Here is a 22,121-nt window from a genome sequence, read left to right as displayed (position 1 = left end):
TTTATGTACAAGTGATTTCTTATATTTATATTATATTTTATATTTAATACATTTGCAAAAATCTCAAACAAACTTTTTAAAGTCGTTATTATGAGGTATTATGTATAGAATTTTGAAGGTAACAAAATAAATTTAATCCATTTTGGAATAAGGCTGTAACATAACATGTTGAAACTTTTTCCGTCCCAACTTTTTTTGATTTGGGGTTGTACTTTGTTGTTAACAGGATAGGCCTATACCAAAAATGATCCCATATATAATATATAGGCTAAACTTTTTTTTCAGAATAGGCTTCTTTCTGAAAAAGCAAAACGTATAGGCTATTGTGACTGCTAACTGAAATCCATTTAAGCCAACAAGTTTATTCATAGCAGTTTTAATCTGTATTATACGCCAATTTGCTTCATCATTATGAAAAGTAATACTGTTTTCTGAGCTATGCCTAATGCCTATATTTATGATGGAATGAGTTGCTTAGTGTTGCGATAGTTTTGAGTCTTTCAAGAGGTGTAAAGACTCAACTGTTCAGCTTACTTAGCCTTAAATCATATGGTTTGTATATGTTTATTTGAATTATTGATATTTGATTTTGTTATGTTGTCATTATTAGTATTTTGCTTAATGTAGCCTAGGCTTAAATAACTTTTTTAAGCTTGGCTAATTTTAATATTGTAATATAATCTATAAATCGCTATGGACAAAAGCGTCTTCTAAATACAATCACCATCTGGACATCTAGGATAGCCTAGGCTTGTCAATATTATTGTTTCTTTATTTTTGTATCTACGTAGAGATGACGCAACTGTGAAACTGACGTGTGGTTTCACAAGCACTGCACTTTGTGTACATAATATCTACATAAGAAGGGCTCCGTTCCCGGTGTCCGTGCTTTCGGCATGTCTATTCGCTGCTATCCGCAAGTCATGGACACTGATCCACCAAACTCGTTCGTTCCCCCCGAACTACCTGCTGCTTTTCAAGAGTTCTCAACGTCATCGCACAAAAAGGAGGACAAGCCATCAGACCTCGAGTCAAGTGATGACGACAGGTGTCCATTAGATCTGCAGAAAAGCAGCCTTAAAGACCGTCGAAGAGCCAAGTCCTTACCTGTATCGGCAGAACAAGCGTGCCTTTTCGAGAACTGCGCAAAGAGGGTACAGTTTGCAGACACGTTTGGACTCGACTTGGCTAATGTGAAGCACTTCAATGTCACCGAGGATCCACACGTCCCACCCAAAGTCTTCAGTAGATTGAAGAGCTATCCTCATGAGGAGAAAGATGGCCGAGTCGTCGACCTGTGCGACACATTTTCATCGTCTTTAAAACTGTACCGTTTGAATCCAACTTTCACAATGCCTGTTGATTCAGAGGACTTCGACATGCGCCTCCAGCAATTTGGGGTTGCTTTAGAGAGAGTGTCCATCACCCATTTTGACGTTAATGGTGTAATTCGAGCGATGAATATTGATTCAGCAAGGAAAGAAGTCGGAGTGAGGTATACATTCAATGATTGGATGACATTTGTGGACACAAAAGCGGTGCTCGAGTCTAGCAAAACAGAACAAGAACTTTGGAATCAATTTGTGTTTACTCTCTACATACCTCCGTATATGAACCCAGCATGCTCTGTGCAGTTTGCTGTGTACTATCTCACCGATCAAGGAGACCTCTGGGACAATAATGCAGGCCAGAATTACACCCTCAGATGGGATAATACATAGGATTTCAGCAGCAGGATGCTAAAAATGCTGTTATTTCATATTTCTATATAACAGGGCATTAATTGACCATTATCATTGTTAGCACTAAACTTTAAACGTTTATAATTTCCAAGAGGCAATACATGATGCCTTAAAACATACTTTTACCTTATGTCTATGTTTAGACCTGAAACAGATTAATGCATGAACCTAGAGGAGGGGGAAAAAACCCTGAAACACAGTATTTAGCATTACATCTTTAATGGAGATGTTGACATACATAATCTTGACATGGACAACAAAAGATAACTATAATAATATACATCAAAATGTACACTTTACTATTATGTATACATGGCTGGTTGTATAACAGGTGCATGTGTGGCTGATGCCTATACATTAAACCTTCTCTGCTGCTGGTCCCCAATCAAAACCATCACCTCAGCAGTCAGAAATGCCTGCTCCTTTGATCCTCAACAACAGTCTTCTGGGTTGTGTAGTACTGTCCAATGGACACCTGAAAGTACAAGAGTGTGTGACTGCAGCAGACTGGATGTGTTTTTTTGGTTTTTGTTTGACAAATAAGGCTTGCACATGAGCTCATCTCAGCACTATTACAAACAAGGGAAAGGTTGTGACCGATAAAGTAGGCCAACTTTTACTCAGTGCATGTTTTTAAAAATTGTTTTCACTAAAAAAAAAAAAAAAAAAAAAAAAAAAAAAAAAAAAAACTGTCAATAAAAGGTTCTGAAAATGTACACTGAACTGCTGACTGCTGTGAAACTGCTCACTGCCATTTCAATAGTGGTCTAGTGGTGCCGGACTTTCTGACTAGGAGCACACCACTGCCACTGTACTTTGCTATTAATTACAGTGGCAGTCCTTGATTATGATCCATTAAATCTGCTGTCAAATTGACAGAACTTTTCTTCATGTTCCTCTTGCTGTCTGTCCAGATTGTCCACTCAAGCTAACTGTGCACAGTCCAGGTCAGTTAAACTTAAAAACCGACTGCAGGTAATGCAAAATAATGTTATCCACTACGCGCTATCTATTAAATGCACCCCCCGGACCCACATTGGTAGAGATGCTTTCAAAAGGGTAGGACTGCTGCCAGTTAGAGTTGAGCAGTTAAAGTTGAATCAATGTCATAAATGGCTCTGCTCCCAAATATTTACACACTCATATTGAAATGGTTCACAGCATAATCATAATACTAGGGCCAGTGTCCGTTCTTGTAAAGTGCCCAGAGTCAACAATGCAGCCAGAAGTGCTTTTTTCTATACAGGCATCATATTGTGGAAATATCTGCCGCTTTCCCTCAAAATTTTAAATAGGGGTTTTTAGACATCAGGTAAAGGCATTTTTATGGAATAGAGTAACAGATCTTTTTAATTAGAGTAAGTATAAGTATATATACTCTTTTGATCCTGTGAGGGAAATTTGGTCTCTGCATTTATCCCAATCCGTGAATTAGTGAAACACACTCAGCACACAGTGAACACACAGTAAGGTGAAGCACACACTAAATCCCGGCGCAGTGAGCTGCCTGCAACAACAGGGGTTAGGTGCCTTGCTCAAGGGCACTTAATTCAGCCGTGCCTACTGGTCGGGGTTCGAACCGGCAACCCTCCGGTTACAAGTAGATGGTTTGTTTTATTTGATTGGGGATTCTCTGATTTTAGAACACTCCTTTTGTATAATGTATGAAATATTATTGCCTTTGTCCTGCAATAGGTCTTTCGTTATGTGTTAATTGTCCTAACACCAAGGACCATGTTGGAAATAAGTGTTTGCACTTTAACATGTTATCCTTTGGATTGTTGTCTGTCAAATCCAAAATAAATCAAATCAGATAAAAAAAGTGCACAGTCCAGGCCTTAGTAAATAGGAAACTAACTGAGCATGAGCCAGGTCATCACTATTTCAGCCAATCAACAACACTGCTTCAGGAGCACCAAAGGGAGGGCTGTAACTGATTGGCACCTAACAGACTTCAAAGTACACACTTCGATGCCAAGTGCCTTGTATTGCCTGTGTGGCACTGAAATGTAGCACTGGAACACACCGCAAAAACTTCTGCCAACATCCAACTAGCAAATATTCTACCTTTCAAAAGTTTGGGGTCACCCAGACAATTTCATGTTTTCCATGAAAACTCACACTTTTATTCATCAAATGAGTTACAAAATGAATAGCTTGATGGGCACTTCTTACGTACGGTCAAGCTGCTCCCACAACAGCTCAAAAGGGTTGAGATGTGGTGACTGCACTGGCCACTCCATTACAGACAGAATACCAGCTGACTGCTTGTTCACTAAATAGTTCTTGCATAGTTTTGAGGTGTGCTTTGGGTCATTGTCCTATTGTAGGAGGAAAATGGCTCCAATCAAGCGCTGTCCACAGGGTATGGCATGGCGTTTCAAAATGGAGTGATAGCCTTCCCTATTCAAAATCACTTTTCCCGGCATATCATCCCTTTTACCTTGTACAAATCTCCCACTTCACCAGCACCAGAGCAGCCCTAGACAATCACATTACCTCCACCATGCTTCACAGATGGTGCCAGGCATTCCTCTAGCACCTTTTCACATGTTCGGTGTCTCACAAATGTTCTTCTGTGAGATTCAAACACCTTAAACTTAGATTCGTCTGTCCATAACACTGTTTTCCAATAATCCCCTGTCCAATGTCTGTTCTTTTGCCAATCTTAATCTTTTCCTTTTATTGGCCAGTCTCAGATATGGCTTTTTTTGCCACTATGCCTAGAAGGTCAGCATCCCAGAGTTGCTTCTTCACTGTGGACATTGAGGCTGGCGTTTTGCGGGTACCATTTAATGAAACTGCCAGGACCTGTGAAGTGTCTATTTCTCAAACTAGAGACTCTAATGTACTTGTCCTCTTGACTAGGGTTGCAAAGGGGCGGAACATTTCCGGTAAATTTCCGGAAACTTACCATGGGAAGTTAAAATGGGGAATTTTGGAAATATTCCAAATTGGAAACTTTCATGGAATTAAAGGAAATTATGGGAATTAATGGGAATTAACTGGGCATTTTGGGTAATTCATACAAACTGTTTTGTATACAAACATTAACATTTTGTTTCGTAATAAGCAATGTGATTTGTATGTTCGTATTTTCGCTTAGCTTAGCATACAAAGCTAGCTAGCATGCTAGCGGGAATCCCATTCTCTGCCTATGGTTTACTAGCGTGCTAAACTAGCAACACTGAACTGCCCAAGATACACCACACCACTCAACAACAAAATCCGATTGTTGGAACATTTTTTCCCCATGCATATGAACGCACCATAGGTTTCCTTTATGTCTAGTAGCCTATGCTGATTGCTGTGTGCATGTGATTGACTTATGGGCAGGGTAGAAATTCGACTGAAATTGCATTAAATCAGGTTGTTTTAACTAATATAAGACTGCAGGATGGGGTTTTGTCCACTACATTTAAGTTCCCCGTTATAGACTAACTTGTCATATTAAAAATTCCCAGTCTATTCCCATTAATTCCCATTTATTCCTGTTAATTCCCATATATTCCCGTTAATTTTGCAACCTTACTCTTGACTCGAATGTACTTCACCTCCCACTTCTCTTTGTATTCTGGTTAGAGCCCCTTTGTGCGGTTCTCTGAAGGGAGTAGTACACATTGTAGGATATCTTCAGTCTCTTGGCAATTTCTCGCATGGAATAGCCTTCTCAGAACAATAGACTGTTGAGTTTCAGAAGAAAGTTATCTTTTTCTGGCCATTTTGAGAGTATAATCGAACACACAAATGCTGATGTACATTGTACTCGTTCACGTGGGAACGAATGACGTCATGGACAGAAGTTCAATCAAACTTCAGGATGAGCTTGAAACGCTATGTCTCACCACAGAAAGCTTGGGGAAGCACTGTATTGGGTCTGGCCCGATTCCATTCAATTCCAGAGAATCTGAACGCTTCAGTAGGCTGTATAGTCTCCATAACTGGCTTAAGAATTTCTGCTCTGCGGTTGGACATGACTTTATACCAAATTTTGATAAATTTTGGACAAACTCTAGTCTCTATAGGCCTGATGGTGTGCACCCCAATAAAAAGGGAATCCAGCCTGTTATCAATTTTATTCAGTTTATTGCTTTTAGCACACTTTGACACAACAGCATGACCCAATTCAGTCTGTTAATATACCCAGGTCTACTAGTATGGGTCCTGCTGATCCTTGCCCTCCCTCTCATGTTACAGACCTAGAGAACCCTAACCTTTAACCTTGTCTTATTGACTTGGAAAATTCTAGTTTTTCTCCCTGCCTACAGATGGCACTCATTAATGTTAAATCGCTCTCCAAGAAGACATTTATTGTAAATGACATTATCACATCCCACAAATTGAACTGTATCTTTCTCACTGATGGCTGGATGTCTCAGGCAATTATGAACTTCTCACTGGAAGCATCACCATCTGACTTTTCCTTCTCACATTGCTTTTGCTCCAATCAGAAAGGTGGTGGCGTGGCAGCTTACTTACTCCACCTTTGAATACCTAGCTATTGCAATGAAGCCACCAAACTCCAGTCTAATGGTCACAATTTACAATCCTCCGCAGAAGTAGGTTTCATCTCGAAGTTTGGTGAGTTTCTGTCTAATATTATGACAAACTACGATTGTATTCTCATTTGTGGTGATTTTAATATTCACATTGATAACACAGCAGACTGTTACCCTATGCAATTTACTGATCAGTTGTCAATGTTTGCACTTACACAACACATTTCTGTACAATCGTGGTCACACTTTAGACCTTGTTATTTCAAAAGGCCTAGACATTTCCATAACTGGTACCTTAGATGTTGGGATCTCTGATCATCTTTATATCTTTTTCAATGTTGCCTAGCCAACTAAACTTACATCTGGCCAAAAAACTATTTTTAGGCGCAACATTGGGGAAGACACTCCGAAGGATTGCTTATATTAATGCTGCTGGGTCACATTATGACCTGAGGCAGGTCTCTGTTGCAAACCCAAATCTGAATTTCTCTACTGATTTTATTTGTGATAGTATTGGCTAAATCACAGGTTGACCTCATGAACTATAAGAGTCATTTGCTTATGTACAACTGTGAAATAAAAAAAGCTCGACGACAGTATTTCTCCCAGATTATAGATCAGATAGTCCAAATAATTCCTATTTAGTCCTGTTTAATACCATTGACAGACCAATCAATCCTCCGCGTTTGATACCTTATGAGCTCCACACTGAAGAGAAGTGCAATCAGTTTGCTACATTTTTCTGTGAAAAAATGTCAACTATCAGGAGAAGTATCTCATCATCCATCATTGATGGTTTCAATCTTCAACCTCTTAGCCAACCTCTGCCCGATAGTACAGTTACTCTCCACAATTTTACTCCAATCCATCTGAGTGAGCTGGAAGAAGTAGTCCAAAAATTAGGTTCAGCTACTTGCTCCCTCGACCCTGTACCTACTAAGCTGTTCAAACAAGTCTTCAGCTGCTTGGCTGCTGACATACTTCAAATTGTTAATACCTTAATAATACTATCTGGACCATTCCCTGGTTGCCTCAAACATGCCATTATTACATCACTACTAAAAAAACCTAAACTTGACCCCTTGGCTTGTGAGTTACAGACCTATCTCTAACTTGCCTTTCTTAGGCAAAATTCTAGAGAAAGTTGTTTATAAGCAACTTTGCACCTATTTGTCTCAAAACTCTATATTTGATGCCTATCAATCTGGGTTTCGGGTAAATCACAGCACAGAAACTGCTCTAGTCAGAGTTGTAAATGACCTTATGGCGGCCTTACATTGTACGATTTTGGTCTGTTTTCACAGTCGGCGACTAAATTTCCAAAGTCGGACAGAAGTCATGGGAGTTGTACTGGAATCGCGGCGCGCTCCCGTCAACTAGATCGTTTAGTGTAAGGTGCCAATCTTAGCGGTTTTAAGTCAGTCTTTTTCTAGTTTTGCCGTTACAACAATAGCAAACATGTTTGATATTATCGCAAGTCTTTTTAGTCGTGGCTCATGCAAATAGTGACATGAACAATATAAAAAACAATAGTGACCTCACCACCAAACAGGAAGGGGCAAATTAGGTGACAGCTGTAGCCTATATGATTATTTGTTATTTCATTTCTTTTAAATTATTAGTCGGCTATTCCATGTGACAGAACAATTATATCTGTTAGGGATATCACACATGCAGGAACACGAAAAAATTACTTTGATATGAGTAGGCCATCATATGAGTTCCTGTTGATATGTAGTGCACGATGGAAATAATTTAAAGGAATCTAGTAGCAGTCTTGTAAATAGTGACCCTGCATGATCCCTAGTTGTTGCAAAATCATAGTCTGTGACTCAACAACTCTATCACTTGTCTTTAGATGTGAGAGGGTCTGAGACTGTAGTCTTTCAAAAATCTTTTCCAAATATTTGCAAAGTCTTTCAGTGTAAGGAGGGCTTTAGAATTGCGACTGACAATCACAAAATGTTGATTCTTGTTCTCCTTGATCTAAGGGGGCGTCTACACGACGCCGGTTTTTGTTAAACCGGTGAGGTTTTGTTATCGGTTACGCCTTGCGTGTACACGACGCCGGCAGTTTAGGAGACTGTAACCGATAGTTTTTGAAAACGGCTTCCGAAGTGGGAATTTTTGAAACCGCCGGCTAACTTTCGCCGTGTAGACGCCTGTAGGTGCGAAGCCGGCAATTTTATGACGACATAGCCCCACCTCTCAACTCAGCCATGGCACTCGACTTGACACGCTGCTTGTCAAAACAAACTAAACCATATATTTATCATATTAAAATGTTTTTTTTTTCTTTCCCCGGTCATGATTTATTTGCACAATGTAGCCTATCAGCCTTTTGTGGCTAAGTTAGAAGCACACGTTAGCTTAACTTAGTTAAACATTAGCCTACTGCATGTTAATGTTTTCTCCAGTGGTGCTCAGACCTAATGCAATGCGTAGGCTAAGCATTTGAAATTTCACATAGCAGTCACATACCTTGAAAATGAACTTTATTAGTTTAACAGTTGAATTGAAAACCGAATTGTCTGTAGTCTCCTTATTTCATGTGACTGCTTAAAGGTGCCATGTGTAAGAATTGAGGTAGAAATATCCAAAAAATTAGCTACACACATCAAAAGAACGAGAAGAAATAAGGGCGATGATGTCATTAAAAAATGACAAGGTATAGTGCTGCAGATATAATCAACCTGAATTAGCATGCTAAATTACTAGCCACAGCCCGACAGGTGTCATAATACTAGTTTCGGCCATGGGAGGCGGTATGCGGGCAACATAACTGCAATACACGTTTCTCGGTTGTTACTCTAGGGTAGACCAACTCACTTTCTGGAGGTATACTGCCCCCATCTTTTATGGAATGTGGAGTATGAATTGATTTTTTGGCGGACATTACACATGGCACCTTTAAAGGAGAATTCCGGTGTGACCTATTGACCTAAAGTGTGTTGAAACATGATACAGAGTGTGAACGTATGTCTCATAGGCCATCTCGGCTTGTCCCCTGCACTCCAAAATCTGGCGCTAGTTAGCCGATGCTACCAACAGCTTTTTCAACGGTGGTGCTTCGGCATCGGGCTAGCCATGCAAATAAATCACTGTTTTACACCATTTATGAAGCTCAATGTATCTCCACACTTCATTGGTAGACTTCCGAGGGCCCTGACATTTAAAACGAGACCTTGAGAACTTTGAAAAAGCATTGGTAGTTTACTTACAAGACGATTTATACAGACAGTATCTTCACAAAGTTTAGCATTTGCAGCCATCTTAAATTTAGTCACGATAAGTCGAGCGAAGAGTAAGAATGAACAGGTATGATAAGGGATCAGATTCCAAAAATAATTCTGTGGAAATGCATGGATTCCAGTTTCTTCCAATAGCAGCAACTGGAATCTCCATTGACATTAGTGCAGCGAGGGTTTACTTTGGCCTCCTGTCTTTACAGGATTCTGAAAAATGAGTACACGCATTTATCTCCAGTCATTTAGAATAATGTAAAGCATTCTGTGCTGGTCTAAAAAAACAAACTTCAACTTATCCAAAATGCAGGTGCTAGAGTACTTACTAGAACATCTAAATTTAATCATATCATCCCTATTCTTAAATCACTTCACTGGCTCCCATTTAAACAAAGAATTGAGTTCAAAATGCTCCTTCTTGTCTTCAGATCATTAAGCGGCCTTGCCCCAGCCTATATTGCCGATATGATCTCTTTTTATGATCCAACCCGTTACTTAAAGAAGCCCTATGCAGGTCTGGTTATTCCTTCGCTGTTTCTGGGTTTGCGCCTGATTTGGGCTCGCATTTTTCACGACATAGCTCCCCCTGCAGCTTCAGTAGCAAGTGACTGCTCGCTTAAATCCCCCACTAGCTAGCGAGCTAGCCATCAAGAAACCAAGCTAAACACATACAAGGCTCACAATAAAACGGTCGAGCAAACACATTGTTCAAGAGACTATCAAACCACATTACAAAAACGAAGTTCACCCAAGGGTAGGCTACTTACAATTTCAACAACAACAAAGCCAAGTCAGAGTCTGTTTTGCAGTCTTCTTAGAAACTACAATCTAACTACATTTTCGAGGCGCGATTGGATACTTCCACTGAGTCACATCCGGATTTGTTCGGACCGTGACCAGAAAGTTGCATATTCGTTTTTTCTGCGAGAAGCACTAGGGGGGAGACGAAGCACCCACCAAACGACCCAAAAAGTGTTGTAGAACCATCAGAACGACTCTCAACCTGCATAATTAAGGTAGGTTTTGCTAAAATGGTCCTCCAGTAAATGTCTCCTCACGACCCCCAGGTCCTCCAGTAAATGTCTCCTCACGACCCCCAGAGTAAACAGTAATGCAGCACATGGTGCCCCAATCCTCTGGAATAGCCTACCTCTGGAATTAAGGTATTTGTTGTTTTTTTCTTTTCTTTTGCTAAGTGTGTTTGTTTATTTTAGATAATTTAATGACAATTCTCCACTCAAAGCACATTGTGTCTATGTATGGCATATGAAATGTGCTATACAAATAAACTGACTATCAGGGTTGACGGATAGGACCCAAGTGCAAGACTCCTCCAGGCAGAAATTAGAAAAACTCACTTTATTAACTAACCGGCAGGACTTCAACAGTGTAAACAGAGAGACAATCCGACAAGGAACAGAGAAACAGGAGGGTAGAAATACACATACCAATTAACAGAAAGAAAGAGGACTGGACGAAACCAACGAGACAATAACAGGGAACAGGTGAGGAAGCAGAAACGTAGGAAAAACTAACAAGACAGGAAGCACAGACCAAATAAGGAGATGGGGTGGAGACAAAGACAGGTGACAGGCAGGTAACACAAAGCACATGGGGAACCAGGCAACACAGGACACAGGACACTACACAAAGTTGCCACCAGGGTGGCGCAAAGTCATTCCATCCAGACAGATCCTGACACTGACTTGACTGATGTTCCCGATACTCAACTAGCTCAAAGGAAGGCCAATTTTATAGCTTCTCTAATCAGCACAACAGTTTTCAGCTGTGCTTATATAATTGCACGAGGGTTTTCTAATCATTAAATGTTCCAATAAAATCAGCCATTTCCACCTAGAATAGTAATTTACCACATTAACAATGTCTAGACTGTATTTCTGATTAATTTAATGTTATCTTCACTGAAAAACAGTGCTTTTCTTTCAAAAATAAGGACATTTCTAAGGGACCCCAAACTTTTGAACAGTAGTGTACATTCTGCACTTGTACAATATAAAACTTGGGATAATCAAAGCAGCGCTAACTTGCCATTTTCACACTGCTCTTGCTCACCGGTTTGACATACCCAAACGTCTGACCATCGGCTAGGTGTGTGCTGTCTCTAAGCAATCAATTGCCCCCTCCACCCACTACACATAAACACAACTTGACAGAAGGACCACTGGTCTTTTCATGTTTAAACCTACACTGTAACTTTGAGATGTACCAAGCTAGCTATTTTAACAATGCATATTATGTGTCCTGCATGCATATGCATTCAGTATACATTCACTTGCCATGCATGTATTGCCAAGATGACACTAATGCAATACTAATAATGTCCGTAAGGTGGCACCAAAGGCAAATGTATAATCTTTCACTAAACTGGTAGTTAGACAAGACACACAAATGACCTGTAAACTAAAGGTTGAGGTAGGTCGAGTTAAGACTCAATTGGATGTGTAACAATAAAACAAATGGTAGAACTGTAAAGTGCTGATGATGACTGAACTGGACTGGTACAGTTTCAAGGCCAATAAAATGCATTCTCTATGATCCTCCATAGTGGCATCTAGAAGCTACTTAGCAGAGAGCATGTGGCACAAGTCAGGCAAGAGGCAAAGTTCAACATAAAAAAAAAATGTCTACAAGATGTGAGCAGGACTTAGTGGAATTATCAGAGGCTAATCAAGCTGCTTTACATTAACAAGAATAGAAAATGCAAGAAACTCTTGCACTGAACTGAAACTAAATCTTGTGATAATAACCCAAGCATGTTTAATCGGCTTAAAGCCAGAGGCTTTGCCATTGATTAGCCTATTAATGAGTAGCATGAATAAAAATGGGAAATAATGCACATTGTTCCCATCGGATGAGGTTTAGCCTAATTAGAGGACAGAGGAAACAGTGCCTGGGAACAGCTAGTCCTTTGAAGAGGCTGAGAGCCATTCATCTTGGGTGTGTGTGAAGGGGGTCATTAGACTGGGTAACCGTAGAAACCAGACACTAGATCTGGGGAATACACAGTACCTAAGCTTAACTCTGTGCCTACCTGAAAAATGCACCCAAAGAATGCAGGAAGAGTCTTTTGAGTGTCTATAAATCTGCCGTATAGTACTGACCAAAAATAAATCCTCTAGATAGACTAACGTGGCCTCACTGGCATGAGCTGTTTCTCAATAGAGATGGTACAAGGGCAGTGGACTGGGTATCCAGAATGTTAATATTGCTATCAAATTTACAATAAAATAAAGCTAAGCATGTGGGCTATTATACCACAGTTTGAGACTCAGTGCACTGCTGTTATCCTAGTCTACTAGAAAATATTTTAGATGGTATCTTTTACCACATCAGACTATCATAGCTAAATGTATTGGTACCCTTACAGATTAGACTGAGGCCTAGTCCACACGTACCAAACCGATCTTTTTTTCCTCGGTCTTCCCTGAAACTGTATCAAGAACATTTGCGTTCAAACGGATCCACCCAACACGTTACTTCATATCCCAGGCCTATAGGTGGCACTGTTTCTTTACAGAAATTGACCAAAGCTTGCGCGCTGTGGCTATACAAACAGACAGAATAGGCTACGACGAAAATGTCTAGTACAAAAAACCAGAATTGTTTGTGTGGACTGATGGTGAACTGTCAACTGTAGTCAACTGTAAAACTAATAAACTTCATTTTTATGGTTTGTGAAGGGTGCAGTCCCGTCCTTTATTTGGCTAACGCAGGTACAAATAATCTCCTTTACTTTCTTTGGTTGTAGGATAGTCCACGATTCACATTAGTTTTGGCCATCACCGCAAGTGCATAGGCTACTAAACGCTAGGCCTACCCAAGTTGTAGGCTATTCCGTCGGCACATTTATAATATTGCTATAATACCTTCGTTAGTAACAGTCGATACTTTTGCCTGCATCATATCGCGCATTCGCATTTAGTGCACATTTACCATAGGCTTAACATGATTCTAAGCGTCTTTGTATGTTCATTTTTGACTTCACTAGACTATGAATGCATTCATTTATGTTGTAAGACATGTAAAATAAATGAATGACACCGGCACTACGCACAAATTAATTTAAACTTACACCGCACTTCCCTAATAACTTCTGACTAGTTCTCTCGCGTCACTAGGTCTTTTCACACAGAGATTACACTAAATTTGCAGGAAGAGCAGACGTCTTTTTGCCGCAAAGTGTCTGAAAGCAAGGTGAAAATTTGCTGGCCTGCTTATCTGTTCACATGATGCGGCATTTGGGGAGCCAGGAGGCAGGATCAGCTAGCAAATTAAAATGTGACGTGCAACAGGGGGCGTGTAGAGTGATAGTCCTTATTATGCGTGGGCCTTCAGATGCAGCATGTGTGCGATTTCAAAAACCATGGCGGGAGAACCGACTGCAGTTTGGTTAGCTTGCATTTGTAGTAGCCTACCCTACAAATGCAAGTGAAGTTGCTTTGCTGTTGCTTAGAATGTTAGATAGATTGCGATTGATGTCTTCAGACAATAAAAAGTAATTTGGAAGGGAAATAGAAGAGAAGAGTTGCCCCCTGCATTGGCTGTGATTCCCCATTGAAAATCAGAGGTTCACAGGCTAGTGGCCTTGGTCAGTGGCGCCGCCAGCCGTAATCCTGTACGCACTGTGCGTACAATTTTTTAACGCTTTATTCATGAAATCATTCAATATTACAACAATAAAAATAGCTTGTGTACTGTCTTAATTGAAACATGCTTCGCGCACAAATGATAGCCTAGGGCAAAGAGAATGGACATCTCAACATAAGTATACATGAGGATGATTGGTGTAAACTTTGTCACACGACGTGATAAGACAGTTCTGGCGCTTAAAAACGCAACGTTTCATTCAGTCATACATCATTCAAGCATAGTGCTCGTCATGAAAAGAAAACAGCAGCTTAATATGCTATTTTTCAGGTGTTTAACAATAGGCGCACTGTTTATTTAATTATTAGGCATTGCATCCTACAGTCACTCTGTTTGGAACATCGCAGTTTGGGTTGATAAGATTCAGTTAATGCGAGTAGGCCTATGGATCGTCTCAAAGTTTGGGACAACCAAACAGCAGTGTAGGCAAAGCAAATCCTAATTGTTAGGTTACCATAGCTGTCTTTTCTCTAGGCCTGGGCCTATCGGAAATCGCAACATAAGCTCATTGGTTTCTTTTTTCTTTTCTTTCTTGTTCGTGTGTGAAGCGATAATGCATTTAAAGCAGTACATCATGTGAGCCAGAGCCGATATGGCCAGAGCTGCTGCTATGTAAAGGTATTTCTGTCCCACCCAAATTTGCTGAACTACTTGCTAAGTAGCCTATTCATCACAGACATCACATGTATCACACGAAAGAGCTTTTTCTCAGCTTTTAAACAATGTTAGCGGTTAGTTGTTGTGGTAAACGGTTCGCGAGAAAATTAACTTTAATTTAATATTTTCTGCGCCGTCTCCCTACCCATTCATCTTGGTGGAATACTTCGCGAACTTTCCCTCAACACATGACAAACCATATATCAGAATAAACAGCAGACCTTACCGAACACAAAGGTGTAAAGCATTCACCTGTACAGTTAGCCATTCCAGATTAATCCGTTTTTAAATTTACAGCAATGTCTATATGCATGTCTCCAACTTTGGGGTTCACAATGTGTTTAAATTGTTCAGTAGGCCTACATGATTTTATAACAGGGCAAATACAAAATAAATGTTACAAATATCGCCTAGATATCTGTAAGCATTACAATCAGAGGATATACGTATATAGGGCAGACAGACGCTCATGAGTTCATGCTTTGTTTTATCGCTGGATTTTAGGATAGCCTATTATGGCAACCGAGCTACAGTCAACTCTAGCAGGCATTAAATGACTGGAGACTTTGTGAATTTAAAGATTTACATAATGTGCTGTCTCTGCTATTGCTGCTTTTGATCAGTTAGATTTATTTGCAATCTCCTGTGGTGGGCTGGACATAGCATCTAAATGCCCGCCCAGATTCCCCTTTCCGCCTTGATCCATTCATACTGGTGCCGGAACGAAAAAACTCGGCAAAATGTCTAGGGGGCTTGGTAGAAAATTTGGCGAGACACTTTGTCCCGCCGTTCCGCCTCGGTCTATGTGAAAGGGACAGTCGTTCTGCGATTCTGGTACATAAAATCACGGCGATTTTGGCAGTGTGAAAAGGCCTACTGTTCAGTCCACCAAGTCATGGCGCTGCGCAGCACCAGTTGTGATATTTATCCTACTGAGTGTAATCGTAATGTCATGTATGAAAACTAGTATTGTTAGGCAATACCTACTATAAGTGTCAAGTCCAAGGCAGCTGAGGTGTGGCGAAGACATCATCAATACGCAAGTATGCGGTTTCGCCGTCCAAACGAACTCACAAGGGCTACGGTTTCAGATTTTTCCACCCTGGGACCAGGTTTCAAAAAAAGTGCGGTTTCGGGCAGTGCATTTACAGGATTCGTTTGGACGATCGCCAAGACGAAGCAAAACCGGTGCGTTTAACCCAAAAAGCGTCTCCGTGTGGACGGGGCCTGAAAGACCAGTTCTTCCTTAAAAGGGATGAAATTCAAAGCAGTTTTCAAATATATAGCAGTGCACGCTTTGGTATGCACTAAAACAAAGCAAAGAAAGTTTGAAAAGAGATTCTTTGTTGTTTATTTCACAAAGATATTCTAAAATGGCCACAGATTTTTAAGTACCCCTAAAAAAAAGAAGATAAACTATTGGACTTTCTATTGTATTAAATCCCGCCCACAATTCTGCCTCAACATTAATCTCGAGTATCCAGAAGCTCGCATCATGCTGAATGAACTCAACATTAACGTCAAGCTCAGATCAAGCAAGGGAAGTGACTAGTATCTTGAATTGGCACTGAATTGCCATTATCTGACTCAGTTAATCCCGCTTTTCTACCTTAACACCGTCTCAAGCACCACTAAGTACAGGTTGGCCAAAGGGTGAAGGTGAGGCCAGAAACCCGCGGACTATAGCCCTGAGGAAGCCCTGCGGCCAAGCACCAGAAGTGATAACGGGGAAGCCTCAATTCCCCCAGCTTTGGCCCGACGGTGGGGGAGGGGCATATGAGTCGAGAGTCCAGTTCAAAATTACCTGTCGACTCACTTATAAGGTAAAGGGTACCATAATCATTGCTCCTATTCTGTTAAATGAGAGTCAAAAGCGAAGTCTGATTTGCATTAAACATAGAATAAACAATGATGAAAGTCAGATTCTTCAAATATTTCAGAAAAAAAATTGAGAGTTGTTCTTCTTTTGTGGAAGTGTATCAACAATTTGCCACAACTTTAGTTAGTGCTACAGCATATATTCTAAATCAGTAAGACCAATGCAGTATGATAATGCATTCAACTCTAAAAGATCAACAATGACAAAAATGTACAGTTCCCTTGGCCTTTGGAATTAAAATAGCCCCACATCGTAACATACTCTTCGCCATACCTAGAGATATCATGGTTTTATTCAGTTAGCCTAAAAGCTCAATGCAAATCAAACCAGCTATTAGGCCAACTGAAATAAAAGCATGATATCTCTAGGTATGGTGAAGGGATGTTATGATATGGGACTATTTTAATTCCAAAGGCCAAGATGACTTTATCAGGGTGCATAGTATCCTGGATCCATGAAATAACGGTCCTTTAAAAATAAATATCTGCCTGCCTCTATGGGAATTTAACATAAGGGTTTCCTTACTTATGCCCCCTGTATTTTAAGGAATAACATTTATTTATTTACGATACATGATTCATTCACAAAAAAATTGGTATCCTTGGTAATGCCTTAATTTAAAAAAATTAGGAAAAATCCAACCTTTAAGACCAATTTCGAAAAGATGATTTTTATTCCTAGCATGGGTACCTAAACTTATAAATGCACACCACTATACATTGTTGTAATTTTGTTGTCCATGCAATACCTGACTGACGGGACAGAAATTCCTGTGCATTTACCAAGAATTTAATTTAATTTCACTGATAGAACGCCAAAACATTACACATATCTCATGGCGCTTTACAAATGTTAGACAATCAGAGAAAAGAAAAGAAGGCCCATGGGTAACAGGGGCGAGGAAAAACGAATTGGAGATACATATAGGAAGAAACCGCGAGCAGATCCACGACTCAAGAGCCTGACCCATCTGCCTAGGATTAGTTACAGAACAGTAAGGTCTGTATACATGATAAATGCATTTATTCAGATGTAGAGAATAGTGGTGTTTAAAACCACCTGAGGTGTATGTTACAAGAGGTGGGTTACATATCCGGTATGCATGAATCCTATTTAGTGTCAGAAAGTTCAAATAGTGTAGGAAATGGAATTGTCCAGGAGTTGTCATCACTAGAACACGGATTATCTAAACAAATTAAAAATGTCTAGAGCTGGTGTTACTGGTGTTTGTGTGTCAATGAAAAACAGATGCTACAAAACAAACCCAATAACCTAACATTTAATATGAGAAGTATTTCTTTAACTTCCTTACCTGTCTCTTTATAACTGCAAGACTCTCTCTAGCCTGGTTTAAAAGCCCATCCAGCGTTTTAGGGTTGTCCACGGCAAGGTTCTCTCTAAAGCCATCTTTCACTCTGCGAAGTGCATAAGTCCTAGGTGTTCAAATAATCATTATTAATGAGGTGTTTGTAATAACAACAAATAATGTACATGAACGACTCTAATCACATTTATGTTTCCGATAACTAAGTTTTTAGAAGTTTCGTTGATTAATATCACCGAGCTAACAACGCAGGCATATAACATGTTACAAAATGGGCTCGAAACATGTTAAATAACTTCCATGATAGCCTAGTGCTAGCTGCTACATATGTCAGTGAATACTAACGGTAGGCTACGCTATAAACAGAATCGACGCATGTTTTTCTTGTTCTGACCATGTTAGCCGCGGCCACAACGACCAGTTACTGTTTCTGGCAGCATTACTTTTGTAAGTGTTCTCAGTTACTACTTAGATAACTGACTTTAACAAGGGCATTATACCCATAAAGCTCGTAAGGTAGACATTAGACAGCGAAGAAGCCAGTTAGTGCTGACATTAACACTAACAACAGCTCACACTAGGTCGCCTACTTAGCTAACGTTGCTAGTTTAGCCATCACGCCCGCAAATACGTCGTCAATATATCATAGATTAATCACAATTGCTTTAGTGACCTTTGTCACCAATTTGATAACCTTCATCTTACCTGTAGTTGTAAGAGGGGAATTTTTTGCTTTCCCTTATTAGCATCCGATAGAGGGAGAGAACCTGTGCCTTACTGGACGACGCCATGTTTACAAGAGGACCCCAATGCAATGACATAGGAAGTTAGATTATTGCCTGTGTGAGACAATGTAGCCGTCATCAAACTTTGTTAGACTATCCATACTTGTGAAATCAGCGTGTTGCTTCGGCTTTAAACTATTCTAGTCTAGGCCTTACCAAGAGAATAGCACCGTGGTTGAAAATATACAGAAGATATAGCCTAGGCTAATATCCTTCAGGGAAAAAAACCAGCCACCGTTATGTCTGTTTATGCTGACATGGATGTATCGTCAGTTTTTTATCATGTGGGCTAATGAGACTGAGAATAAAGACAAAGAAAAGGACATACTGTTTTAAAATCAGTTTGCCACACGCAGGCCTACACTCTGATTATGTGTTTAATCCAGTCCACCCGGTGAACTCATTCTCAACATTCTCCTGAAGAGGTGAATATAGGCCTAGGTTTCAGACACAGATTCACACAAAGGGGAAACTGCATGCATTTTGAGTATCCTATTCTTCAGTTGTGTAAGATAGATAGATACTTTATTGATCCCCAGGGGAAATTCAAGGTCTCAGTAGCATACAGACAACACAAACACATTCACTAACAGCAGAAAAAGTAATTAAAAGTATATAATATAAAAAAACACAACTAAGCAATAAGGACAGTAGAAGAGAAAGAATATACTAAAATACAAATTATACTAACTAACACTTAATCTAAATAAATTCTAAAAACAGTATCCACATAGTGGTGATTAATCAATCAAGAAGCGCTTGCAATGACTGAGGCAGGGACTGAGCCTGTGATTCTCTGTGCATAGTAAGGTAAGGTAAGGTGCTCTGTGTGAGTGAGTGTCATGGTGATAGTGCAAATGAGTAAGTCCAACAGTGCAAGAATAAAGTCTATATATATATATATATATATATATATATATATATATATATATATATATATATATAACTATTTTAAGAAAAGGTATAAGTGTGGCCACAGTTCGACTGTGGCATAGAGGGAGGGGTTATGCATATGTGCTAATGTGCTAATATAGCACGCAAACAGTGAGGCAGAAGACAGTGGTAAAAAGTGGCTAGTGGACAGACAGTATCCAAATATGGAGGGGGTGAAGAGGCAGACAGACTATGCAGAGAAGTCTATCTCTCCTCTTTCCTTAAGTGAAGCATTGAACAGTTCAATGGCCCTGGGGACAAATGACTTCTGGGATGGTGTGATATTTCCTTCCTGTAGCCTACTGCTGTTTTGAAAGTCACCCCTTCTGAGCATGTTGGCTATCGAGCTATGGAGCATAGGCCTATATGTGAACAGACACTCTAGGAATCCACACATTTCACATTTCTGCAGCCAAATGGCTTCTCATGCAACTTGAATTCGCTGCAATTAATTAATTGTTAACTAGATGTACCGCAGAGCGGTACAAAATATGACCGCCGCCCAGTCCAGCACATTTTTTCCACAAAAATAAATCACGCTGAAAGGCCTATATGATTCTAACTGTCTCACTAAATTGCATTATCCACACTCAATTCTCACTGGTATCTGCTAGACAACAAGTACCAAAACACGATTAGTTCATAGATTTCACATGTAAAATTCATTTTATACAACCCCACCCCCATCTTGCCTGTTCATAATTCTGAGAAATTCTTAAATTGTGTGCATGTGAGCGTGCACACGTTTATGTTTATGTGTGTGGATGTGTGTGTGTGTGTGTGTGTGTGTGTGCGTGCTTGTGTGTTTGTCTGCGTATGTGTGTTTGTGCATGTGCATGTGCATGCATGCGTACAAATGTCTACTGTGTGAGTATGTGTCATACGTATGATTACTGTGAATGTATGTGTGTGCGTGTGTATCTGTTTATGCACATGTGTGCACATGGAATGGGTTAACATGACCCCTGGAGGCAAACATACAGAAAAAAATTGTCATCCTAGGCCCTACGGTTCTCAGATATTCACAAAAAACTGTGTCTGCCCTACCCTCCTTTCGGGGGGTCCAGTCCAGCGGGGGGGCTACAGATCAAAACGAAAAACGATGGTTCCATGCTATCCATGTGGGGTTACATGCCCACCAAGTTTCGTGTACCCCGGTCTTTCAGTGTCCCAGGAATCCTTGTTGGTGGACGGTCACTAAATGTACACATAAATCATTTTATTGTAAGGCCCCCCATGAACGAAAGTTCACAAAACTTGGCATGCACGGCGGTCATAATAATTAAATATGCTATTATGAAACCACATAGGTCAAATTTGAAACTTCTAAAGAACCGTCTGCTGAATATGGATTCAAATTTGGTTTGGCAAAACCCCTCAGGTCTCATAATGATGTTAAAATTCATGTGAGGAACTGAATGTGCTCACACTGCTGGCGTCTGAGCATTAAGAGTCTGTCAGCCTTTAGCTTACAGATAGGCCCAAGCCATAACTGAAGTACCGGTAGCTTCTACTGCAGAGAGAATTTCTTGCAGCATCCTTTACATGTTTCATTTTCTGCCACCAGATGGGAGTATTTTGCAGGAGTTCAACAGAGCATTATGTAGTGTTTTACATACAATCGGCCCTATAGATAGATAGATAGATAGATAGATACTTTATTGATCCCCAAGGGGAAATTCAGGAATCTTATCTTACCTATCTTTGTCAATAAACAATTTCTGTTTTTTTTTTTTTTTTGTTAGACTGATTGAGTTGGATTTACACTAGAAACATCAAGGAAAATGCAGCCTACTCCATCACACAATATCAAACATTAAGAGATAATTGTGGATCAGTCTGTATTCACAGCCATGCTTTGAGATATGCCTTAACCTAACTTTACATGGTTGCTGTGCTGTTTAGTCATGTTTGATTTTTAGTGACTAACTGGAAGTGTCACACATGGATATGAGTCCATAGCATTTTTTCCCAAGAGACATTTATGAGCAATTTATGCAAATCTCTAGTGTCAGTGATGTTGTAATGATGACTAGGTTGTTTCAATAATTGGCAGTGTTATTATTTGCTCCTAATAACCGTCATTAATTCTCATGATTTAAGGCATGCTGGGAGGATAGTGGATCGGAACACTTGGAAACTGAAACTGAGGATGGGTTGTGTAGCAGTGTTGGGCTAGGATTTCAGGTAGGAGACAAGAAAATTATTGATGAAATAATATCTGTAAGGTAGGTCCCATTGATGGATTGGCTGATTGAAAGCTGTTGAGAGAGAGAGAAAGAGAGAAAGTGAGAGAGAGAGTTGAGGCCATTGTAACTGCTATCACTCATTAAGGGGAGTATAGTGTATGCTTTTGGCCCATATCTGACAGTGGCTGACAGCAGGACTC

General features: G+C 40.0%; 2 protein-coding genes across 2 annotated transcripts; one reads left to right on the top strand and one right to left on the bottom strand.

The window, feature by feature from the left end:
- Positions 1-814: 814 nt before the first annotated feature.
- On the top strand, positions 815-1,964 carry ppp1r3g (protein phosphatase 1 regulatory subunit 3G). Its single transcript, XM_048240022.1, has one exon. The coding sequence runs from the start codon at positions 897-899 to the stop codon at positions 1,719-1,721; it is 825 nt and encodes a 274-aa protein (XP_048095979.1). The 5' UTR covers positions 815-896; the 3' UTR covers positions 1,722-1,964.
- On the bottom strand, positions 1,945-18,867 carry lyrm4 (LYR motif containing 4). Its single transcript, XM_048240040.1, has 3 exons — positions 18,720-18,867; positions 18,003-18,123; positions 1,945-2,217 (listed from the first exon to the last, which is right to left on the bottom strand). Exons 1-3 carry the CDS (start codon positions 18,833-18,835, stop codon positions 2,149-2,151), a joined length of 306 nt encoding a protein of 101 aa, XP_048095997.1. The 5' UTR covers positions 18,836-18,867; the 3' UTR covers positions 1,945-2,148.
- Positions 18,868-22,121: the final 3,254 nt, after the last annotated feature.

The sequence above is a fragment of the Alosa alosa genome, chromosome 1, assembly GCF_017589495.1.
Source record: "Alosa alosa isolate M-15738 ecotype Scorff River chromosome 1, AALO_Geno_1.1, whole genome shotgun sequence".
Classification (NCBI taxonomy): domain Eukaryota; kingdom Metazoa; phylum Chordata; class Actinopteri; order Clupeiformes; family Clupeidae; genus Alosa; species Alosa alosa.
This window is presented reverse-complemented; position numbering and strand designations above follow the sequence as displayed.